A 10564-nucleotide genomic window follows, 5' to 3' on the forward strand; every position below is an offset into this window, starting at 1 on the left:
TCAGCAGGACAAAGGCAGAAAGAAAAACAGTCACAGTCAGCTGAGAAGGGAAAGAATACGTGTGTCTGAAACCCAAATGCCCCTCTGGGTTCTGGGTGAGCTTGAACCACACAAGGAATGAGACTCAGCAAGAAACTCACCCAAGCTGAGAAGCACCTCCCAACCCGCCTGTTCCTGTGTCCACCCACCATGAAGGCCAAGGGTACCCCATAAAATCTCAGCTCAACCGAGCCCAACACTGCAACTAAAGGGAGCCTGTGATGTCGTGGTGCAGGCCCTGCCTGCCTGTGCTCACTGAGCAAGTCTTTAGCGAGGACCTGGTTGGTGCCCGACTGGCTCACTCAGGTGGGGCCGGGTGCGTCCAGCGCAGAGGAGCACCCCGGAGCATATCTGTCATTCCGTCTTGGGCCTGATACACTCAGAGGTGTGAAGGACCAAGAGACAGAAACCAGGGAACCCGTTTCTAAATAAAAGACAAATGAAACTACCATCACCAGAGAAGTCTTACAGAAAAAGTATTTTTGGTCCCTGTTTTTGTTTTCAGTCTTCAAAATTCTAGTTTCCCCTTCTGGCCATTTTCTGGGCCACTTCCTTCAATCATCAACTGCAGTTTTTATGATAGAAGGCAGATTATAATTATTATGAGTCTGTTTTTACAAAACAATAGGGAAGCAAAGACATCTGGTGGATGAAAGCAATAAATATGTGTAATAAAAACACCCCCCAAATGACACAGCAGAAGCCAAAGGGAAATAAAACTGGTTGTCTGCGTCAAGATGCCCCTTCGTTAACACAGGTAAGAGAGTCAACGCAGGGGCCTGGAAACGACCGTGGGTGGTTACTTTCCCAGCCCCCAGGCTGCCAGAGATGTGCACTCAGGGCTCAGGGAGGCCAGGCGTTGCACACTTAATAATTAGACTACTAAGTCATGCCCTCTGGCAGCACGAGGCTCCTCCTGGCAGGATTTATGACCTGAAAATGTACTGCCTCGTATCTTCCCCAGACTACCACCTGTACCGGAGCACCCCAGCTCCTCGGTAATGCTGCTTTCATGACTCGTAAATGGATGGGGCTGCTCATCTTCCCCAAATATTATTTGTAGGGAACATTAAAGCTTCATAAAACAAATCTATAGCCTAAGAGGGCTAACTCCACTTCAGATGTGTTTAAAACAACTCCCCGATGACGTTTCAAATCAGAACAGCATTTTCAGAGCCACAGACGTACAACTGGAGAATGTGGAATTGAGAACCTGGCCTCCTGACGCTTAAAAAGCTGCCAGCCCTTCCTCCTGAAGCGAGGGGAGCTTGAGAGGTCCCTCGACCACAACCTACTGCATCCCCACAGATCGACTTAGGCAGAAGATCAAAGTCATTAAAGCTGCGATTGATGGGAGAGTTCCCATAACAAGCCGGGGGTTGGATCTTGGAAGGTCAATTCTCTGTTTCAAGTACTCCTTCACTGCCACAATTGAGTCTGACACATCCATCACGGAACACTATGACTCTGGTACGTTACAGGAAGCACTCCTGAAAGTGATCCTATTATGATCTTTTTGTGGGCAAGTTTACCTCCTGATGGAGGCCAACATCCTTGGGAGGAAGAACAAAAGCTAGAGAAACTCAAACTCACCTCATCTGTTTTTGTCTCACAGTCCACTGGCAATAATTTCACTGAGACCAAGAAAAGAAACAGAGGAAATTAAAAGTGCAGGTTGTGGGAAAGGGTACAAAAAGGGATCACTCTCAAAATTCAGGGTAAGTAAAACATTACCGACATAAGGGGGGGGATTAGAAAGATGTCATCTAAATGAGGCATTTTAAAAATGTGGACGGTAAAAAACGTAAGGGGTCCTCGGTCTTGGATTAGGGATTAGTACAGCTGTGTTCTAATCCCAGGGGAAAATGATTAGCCACAGGATAGTAAGCAACTATTCACTTAACCACTCTGAACCTGTTTCTTCATCATAACATGGGATCACTAAAGCCTTCCTTGCTTAACTCAGACTTAGTCTCAAACAAGACAACATATATGATGGTTTTATAAATTGTACACGTTATGTTAAACAGGGATTAATACTATCATGGGAGGGGAATTCCAGGTAAATCCCAGTATTTATCCAGGAGCTATTGTCTTAAAGCATCTCAGCAGTGAATACGACAGTATACCGTTTTCTGACATCACCGATGTAAACAGTTATATAGTTAGTACCAGTACGGTACCATGACACTCCTGGGACTGCTTAATTTCTCTAGCAGGTGGATTAAACTGCTCTCACAGTCAAGAAATTATTTGGGTGTGCACGAGCCTGGGATCCCCGTGCCCACAGACTTGTTCATACACCCAAATATCCATCTGCTGCAACAGCTAAGACATAATTTAGCCTTTCCCTGCATTTTGGCTGTTCCTGCTAGGCATGGAAAGATATGGCCTGGGCTAGAGGCTGGGAATAGTATTAATCACAACCATTCTTTGCAAAGAATATTAAAAGTCAGTGAACTAGAGTCATTTTATACTTAAATTTATAAAGAAATGGTCTTTGTGCTGTTTCCTATTAGCCTAGAGCCCAGAATTATGGAAGAAGCAAATTTTCCTTTTAGGAAACACAAACCCTTAACTATTCGTTAACATACTGTATCCTGCAGACTTCTTGTTGGCATGTCTTATCACGGAACTATCTGTGGACAGAAGCACGGCTGGGAACATCCTTGAGTCACGGGACCCTCTCTTTTAACACACCCCAAGAAGGCGCTGCAGTGGTAAATGCCATCATTTACATCAGTTTAAACTCTTTAAAATGCTCTTCCACACCTGTCTCAGAGGCAGGGCTAGTATAATCCTTTGACAAATGAGGGTCCTGTGGTCCAAAGAAGTGGAGTATGTGGCCTCTTTGGTGCTGCGAAGTTGGGACCCCCAACCAGAGCCTATCTGTGAGCCGTGACACCTGGGGTGCCTTCAAACGGGCACTAATGTGTGAAAGAGCAAGAAATCAAAAGGGAAGAGAGAACTCAAAAGCAATGGGGGTGGACCTTTAGAGGGGTGTGTCAGAGGGCTTTCTCTGGAGAGGCAGAATAAAAGTGACCACAGAAAGATTGCTTCCAGCACGTGGTTGAAAGGGAGATTAGTAGGGAGGGCTAGGGCAGAAAATGAGAATAGGAGAAAGTGAAGACAGAAATTTTTGCAGATGCAGGAATCCCAGCCCTCTCCTCTCATAACTGGAGGAGGAAAATTCAAAGTCTGGAGGGAAGAAGACGGCCAGAGACATCTGACAAGGCCCGGGAGTGTTCAGCCTGGTGCTGAGAGGACCGGGGCGGGGGGTGGGTGAGGGGCGGATTATCTTGATGGACACACGCGCGCTCAAGGCCCTCCCCTGCGCCGGCCCGGGACGTACTGTTGTCCTCCGCCTCCTGCGGCGCCGAGGGCTTGCCCATCTTCACCCAGAGGATGCCCAGGAAGACGAGCAGCAGCCCCAGGCTGGCCCAGAGCAGGAGCCGGGAGAGGCAGCGCTCCAGCCGCCGCCCCACCTCGGGCCGGGCCCGCGCCGCGCCCGCCTGGCCCGCTCTCGTCGCCCGCAGGCCCGGGCGCGGGTCGGGACCGAGGAGGGCGGAGGACGGCCGCACCGGGGCCGGGGACGAGGCCCACCACCGACGGACTCCGTGGCCGGGACCCGGCGCGGCCCTGTCGAGTGGCCGGCAGTCCTCGTCCTCCTCGGAGCTGCCCCGGACCGAGGCGCGGCGTCTGAGCGGCGCGGGGCGGGGTGGGTAGGCGAGGCCGCGGCTCCTGGACCAGGAAGCGGCGGAGGCCCCGATGTCGCCGTAGGCCCCAGAGGTCGCGTAGGCCGGGCCCGAGGCCGGCGGGGAGAGCCAGGGCTCCGACCGCAGGGAGGACGCGGCGGGCCGGGCGCGAAGCGGAGCCTCCTCGCGCAGCCGGGCCTCCTCCCGCAGCCGCTCCTCGCCCCTTGCCCGGGCCTCCTCCCGCAGCCGCTCCTCGCCGCGCTGCCGGACCTCGCCCCTCAGGCGGCGCAGCTTGTTGCGGTAGACGTTCCGGGTGGTGTCGGTGATGGGTCCTGGCTGGAAGCCCAGGGCCTGCAGCTCCCGCCGCAGCTCCAGGTCCGAGAGGCCTGCCATGGCCAGGACGCCACCCTTGCCCGCCCCCGGCGCACACCGGACCCGGAACTGTTCCCGCCGACGGCCGCGGCGGAGCAGGCGGGGCCCGCGCCATGTTGAGAAGGTCGTTCTTCGTCGCCATGTTGAGAAGGTCTGGACCGCTCTATGGGCGGGCCATGATGAAGAGGTCAGACTCAGCCTCCAAGGCTGCCATGTTGGGGAGGTCTGAGGGTTTTTGGCTTTTTGTTTTTGTTTTCCTTTTTTCTTTCCCACCTTGCTCAGTCCTTCTCGTCTGTAAGAGCAAGTGGTGTTTACCTCTGAATCCTCCTCCCCTTGCACAGTCCCTGGCACGTGGTAGGCACTCGATAAAGTCATGTTGATTTAATGGATGAATTACTTAATGGTAAGAAAATATTGCCTGCCATATCAGTAAACTAGGGATCTAGCCACCACGTTACAGTCACCCCCAATGATGAGCCCTGAGGGAACTCAAGAAGGAAACAAGGGATGCCCGCCATCTAGCAGCCACTACCCACAGTGCAGCTTGAGGAAACTGGATGAGAAAACAGAGGAAACTGGCCCCAGATAGCTGAGGTGCATGTGAAAGAACGGTTTAAGTGAGCCCAGACTCTTGCATCTTCCCATACATAGAAAAGTGCTAAATTCCTTAACTTGAGTTATCTGGTTTTCTTTTATTGACAGTTATCTTTTGTTCCAACTACCTGGTGTTATTGCAAAAACTCCTATATATCCTGACTGCCCCTCTTCCCCTTCGGAACCGTTTTCTCAGTGTTATCTGAGAGGCTCTCTCCCGGGCTTGAAGTCCTAAGAATGTCTGCTGAATAAAACATAACTCTCAACTTTTAAGTTGTATAGTTTAGTTGACAATGGTGAAAGACAAACACTGCTGAGAGTGAGGAGATGGAATCCTTTGCCTCTCTCTGCACTTGGGGACCAATGCGTTCAGGGAAGGGCTTTGTTTGGTTTGTGGCGTAGACCCCAGGCATGCTCTGGGACCTGGTCTGAACTAAGGTCATGGTCGGCAGGCCTCTGTGTTTTCCTGGCTGTTCACTCACTGACATTGAGCCCCAAGGGGCTGCAGGCCCTGCCCTTGGCAAGATGCTGGCAGGAAAGGAGCTCCCACCAGAGGAGGACACTGCATCCCATCGTGGGGGCAGAAGAGGCAAATGCCCTTGGGCTCTTAGGGGCAGTTTGAGCCTGTGCGAGGAGGCCGTGTGGCCGGATAGTGGGATTTTCATAAGGAGAGATAGGTAGGAGAAGACCCCAAGATGTAATCTTGTGTCACCTGTGGATTTAGGTAGGGGGTTCTTGAATCCAGACTCCACCACTATTAGACGTGCGATCATATCCAATTAACATTTCTAGCCTGTTGGCCAGTAAACCTCAGGATTGCTGTGAGGATTAGAAGAGGTAATTTGTATAAGGTGCTCAGGACACATGCTTCATAGTGTTTGCACTTAACCCATTTGCGTGCAGCATCAGTGCTATGTAGAACCTCCCTCCCGACAGAGAAACCCCTAAGGAAAGCATGGGGAGTGGTGACAAATGGAAGTAACACTGTGGTGTTCCTTCTGCCTTCCACTCCCTCTTTGTATTCCTTCCACATGGATCATCAACTGCCTTTCCCAAACACTTATTGCTGGTCTCATAAGTTCCATTCTCTTTCTAACCCTCCAATTCAGTTCTCGCCTTCCCCCAATCTCGCCTCCTCCCCTATGGTCCTGTTGCCCACCCCCACCTTGTCTCCCCACCCTGGGTCCCTGGACAGGGCACCTCTGCCAGCGTTTGCATTTGTGCCGCTTGCTCTACCACGGAGCATTTATCACTGGCCACACTGCGGGGGAAATGACAACCTCCGCTTGGTCAGGCTTCCGAGTTAGCCTCGCCATCCCCCCCGACTTAGCTGCTCCCATGTGGTGCGATTTCTCTCACCAAGTGTTGTTTTCCTTTTCTCTGCCTGTGTTTGCATGGAATACCATGAATTTGATATAGTGATTGCCTAACACATATACCACATAATAGTATTTTCTTTCTTTCTGAAGCACTGATTGCATGACAAATGAGTTGCTAACATTTGTGCTTCTCCTTGCAGCTGTGCAGTTCAATATATAAAGAATGAGCCTTTCAGCATCAATACTGGCCCCATGTATTCTAAGAGGGCTTGAAACTGATGCTTAAACAAAGTTAATGTTACAGCATTTTGCAGAGTTACAGTCTATTTCCACACAGTGGATCTGGGGGCGATTTAAAAAAATACCCAAATGGGGCCACCCCTGGGGTGGTCCCCAGTGTGGGCTTTGTCAGCTTTCATTGTGTTTGGGGTCCCGGCTGCTGCTACATACACCCAGGGCCAAATGACCCCCAGCCCTCCCCCAGCCCCACCTGAACCCCGTTGTCTTCCCTTCAGCCTCGAACCCATCATGTTTGCAGCAGTGCCCTCCCTCCCCCCATCCCCCAGCACTCCATCTCTGCCTCGCTGGGTCTAGCAGGCCTTTGGGGTAATGTGCCACCACTTACAGCATATTTGCCAATCACGCTTCCCTTCCCCATCCCTCCAAGAAGAAGACTCACAATCTGTTCGGAAAATTCAGTCAGAAAAAACCTCATGAGGGACCTCCCTGGCAGTCCAGTGGTTAAGATTCCACGCTTCCACTGCTGGGGGCGTGGGTTTGATCCCTGATCAGGCAACTAAGATTCCTCATGCCGCGCTGCAGCCAAAAAATTTTTTAAATTAAAAATAAGAAAATTAGAAAAAAGGAAAATTAAAAAAAAAAAAGAAAAGAAAAAAGAATAAAACCTCATGAGTCAATCATTCCTCCCAGGTCTCGGGCCTCTACATTTTCCTCCTGAACTCCCCGATCCAGTCCACCCTTTCCCTGGATTGATAACCCTTCAGGGTCCTCCATCAACATTCTCCGGCCTCAAAGCACTTTTACCAGCTTCAGTGAAGTCAGTTTGTTGCCCATAAGCTTTTATCCACGTGACCGTCCCCACACTTCTGACACTGACCCTTAGGTCTTCCCCTCCGAAGGGCTCCATCTTAGTGCTTCTTTGCCACCACTGCCTGTGTCGTGTTGGGAGCTGCCCACGAGGCCCCTTTGGGCCTTCTCAGATCTGCCTTTCTGTGTCTCTTCTAGTTCTGCCGCTGGGCCTGTCAAGTATGGGAACACACATTTCCAAGAAGAGGGCAATATTGCAAAGTCAACGGCTGTCCTGTGTGCCCTCCTTTCTCATCACTTTGTTGTGGTTTTTTTTTTAAGGTGAGCACCTCAGGCTGCGTTTGGTCTTCCTGATTTCTTAAAGTCAAAAGAGGGAAAACAAGCTCCAATATCTAAATCTACTTCGTAACCACATCCACACATTTAGTAGAGATGAGGGGCCACTTGGAGGATGCTCTGGATTCCCAAGGGGCTGCCGTGCTGCCTGCTGTCCTGCCGACCTCTCTCTGTCTCGGCAGAGCCTTATAATAATAACAGCCATAAATCTTTTAGTGGGTTCCTTTCTCATTCTCTTCCTGTGAAAAGCCCTGCACACATTTATCAGGTCCTTAAAGATGCTCCAGACCATGGACTTGCCCTTGATCCACCTTGTCCCTGGCCTCGTGCATCCCTCTTGGCTATTCTGGGCTTCCTTCGAACCATAGCATGGGTGGCGTCACACCATGGTGGGGGCACTGGGAGAGTACGGTTGGAAAGGGGGACGATGTAGGTGCGATTTTTGGCTCAGATTTGGACTGGAACGGCCCCAGCTCTGCCCAGCATCTTGCTGCCTCATCTCAGTACCCTGACCTATCTCTCTAGGTCAATGAAGGGGCAAACAGAGTCACAGAAAAGTGTCAGAATGGGTTTAATGAGCAGTTATGTTACCTGCTTTTCATCAGCAGCTGAAAATTAAACAAAACTCTCACTCTCTTGGCCACTTTCACACCTTGAAATCTGTGGGTAAGAGTTCCTTTAGAGGCATGGAATACATTCCCCAATGTCAATAATGAATTGTGTATGAAGAAAAATGTAATGCTTTCAGAACATTTTCTTTTGGGCTTTGTCCATGATTAGATTACACTAAATTATAGAGTACAGATATCAGGCAATTACTCTTTGCTTTTAAGTATTCAATTTCATGGCAAATCCACGTAGCTCAGTAATTTTAAAATCACGCCGACGTGGTTACCAAGAAAATACCTCATCATCTCCATCTTGTGAAACTAGGCTCAGGTCGCCCTATAATTACCCGTGGTCCTAAGTGTAAAAGTACATTCCAGATGAAAACGGGTAATCTGTAACTCTCTGTAATTGCCACGTACCTGGAGAGACTCATAGATTTTGCTGGATAAATCTCAGCCAGATGTTGAGAAGCCGCATCCTCGCCCTACTGGTTCCTCTGGGCACTTTCCCTGTCTCTGATGCTGGCTGGGTCCTGGTCTAGGCATCCTCTAGCTTTAATCGAGAGCGTGTCTCTCTTTACTTCTGTTTTGCGAAAACATGGTCATTTTCTCCTTGGCTCAGTTCAGAACCTCCCCAAGCTATCCCCCGCCCCGACCCAGTTTTAATTTCTTCCAGGGCTGTGAATGTCCTGTAAGCAGTCGAGTCCGCTGTCCTGGAAATGGAGGCGCTTACTGAAGAAAAAGAATTATTTGAGCTGATGATGAGAAATCCAACCAGTGGCAGGAGGAGGAGGAAAACGAGAGAAGAAAGGGGCCGACATATCTAAACAGGCGGCCAGGGCGCTGTGCATAAAGAAGCAGGTGGTGGCTGGGTCCCCGTTGTGGCTCATTACTGGGAAGCACTTCAGAGGCCACCAGGTGAGGGTGGGGGGCAAGTCGGCTGCAGTGCTGAGCTTTGAACCGGCCTGTTCTGCGGAACCGACAGCATCCTCACGCTTCCTAAGTGCTGTGCTTGCTGAAGCAATTCCCATTGAAAAAGATGCAGACCATCCGGGGTGAAATCTCCTAGGTGTCTCATTTCCCTCCATAGCACCCATTTCAACCCTCAGGAGCTTCGGGAAAATTCCCCAGAGGATGCTGGGGACCCCCCCCCCAGGGGATGCTGGGGACCCCCCCCCCGCCCCCGCCCCCGCCCCCGCCCCAGAAATGGGCGCCCCCTGCTGGGGGTGGGGGAAGGTGGTCTCACTGTAGGGGCAGATCTCAGCAGGGGGTGAGGAAAAGACGCGAAATCTGTGTTTTCCACAAGGAAAGAGACAGTGAACATTTTATGTTTTTGCTTCTTGGAGAGCGTTACTGATAACGGAGGAACTTGGTGGAACTCGGAAGGGCGAGGAGGAGTTCCGGATCCAGTTCCTCCAATCGCACGCTTTATAGCTAGATTCCTGTGGCTTTTCCTCCTTTCACGTGCCCTGCTGCAGCCCTCTCTCCCCGTTTATTGGCGGGTGTCTGGGCAGCATCTCCCGGGATCCGGCAGCTGTGCTTGGGTTGATCAGTACGTGCACTGGAAACTGTGTGAACGTGCTGTGTGCAGGCTCTGGGTCCCGTGTAAGCTTCCTCGAGGGGCATTCAGAGCACCCCAAGCGAGGGTCCTTTTTAAGGGCTGGAGTCATCTTGTTCTGACTGTTATCCACGGCTAAGCCCTTGAAGTGGCTGAGGCGGGTGGAGATATGGAATGGGCACTGTTGTCTAATTGCTGGTAACCTATGGATGGAGCTTGGGTTCCTATATGGCCCCAGTTTATAAATAAATGAACATTCATTAGCGTGAAATTAAATTAGAATGAAATTTCCCATCCAGTTTTGTTTAGAAGGCGGAAATAAAATGGGTTGGCTGTGTAATTTTGCCATAGATGCTGGAGCATGTAGTCACAAAGTGATAATAATAATAGTAATGTGCTTTTTGCTGGTGCCTCCATCCCCAGATCTCAAGGCAGATATTACCACCTTGCTTTTGCAAAGGCTCATTGAGGTTAAAGGGCTAGCTGGAAGTTACCCAGCAAGGGGTTGAGCTCAGAGGCCTTAAAACGCTCTGGTCCATTAGACCTCGAGTCAGTAAACAGAAAATGGACCAGGATTCAGGAGGCCTGAGTCACTGTGCTTGCTCTGCCACTGACTCAGAACATGGGCAAAAGATGCCGTCTCTCCGGGACTCAGTTTCCTTACCTAGAACGGAAGGGCTGGCGCAAATCTTCTGATTCCGTGGGTCTCAATTAATATTTGCACACAGAACTTACAAAAGGCACATGCTTTGCTAATATATGCACCATTTATGGCCAAACTGTCTCTGAGCTTTATTATTTCCCTCTTTATGGCATGACCTGACTCTGACTTTTGGAAATTAAAATATTAAATAAAAGAGTCATTTCTGTATAGTTCATGATTTATTTGCTGGAGGGGGATTTGCTTGGGAGAGGGTGTTTTCCTTCCAAGCCCAGCAGATGGGCCATGCAGATGGGCTCCCGGGGTCTCTCTGGATGGGGGGGGGGGGGGGGGGG

The 10564-nt window shown here is 50.5% G+C and overlaps 2 protein-coding genes across 2 annotated transcripts in view; both read right to left on the bottom strand.

The window, feature by feature from the left end:
* Positions 1–4136, bottom strand: part of LEMD2 (LEM domain nuclear envelope protein 2) — an 18174-nt gene extending 14038 nt beyond the window's left edge. The window contains exons 1-2 of the mRNA XM_007460846.1: positions 3392–4136; positions 1633–1673 (exon numbers count right to left, since the gene is read on the bottom strand). Of these exons, the coding sequence (XP_007460908.1) occupies positions 1633–1673; positions 3392–4127 (777 nt within the window). The 5' untranslated portion in view covers positions 4128–4136. The remainder of the gene's footprint in view (positions 1–1632; positions 1674–3391) is intronic.
* Positions 4137–10450: 6314 nt separating this feature from the next.
* The window catches only part of MLN (motilin), a 6289-nt gene continuing 6175 nt past the window's right edge, over positions 10451–10564 (bottom strand). The window contains exon 4 of the mRNA XM_007460857.1: positions 10451–10539. Coding sequence (XP_007460919.1) covers positions 10451–10539 — 89 coding nt within the window. The remainder of the gene's footprint in view (positions 10540–10564) is intronic.

This window comes from Lipotes vexillifer, unplaced genomic scaffold (genome assembly GCF_000442215.2).
Source record: "Lipotes vexillifer unplaced genomic scaffold, Lipotes_vexillifer_v1.1 scaffold921, whole genome shotgun sequence".
NCBI lineage: Eukaryota > Metazoa > Chordata > Mammalia > Artiodactyla > Lipotidae > Lipotes > Lipotes vexillifer.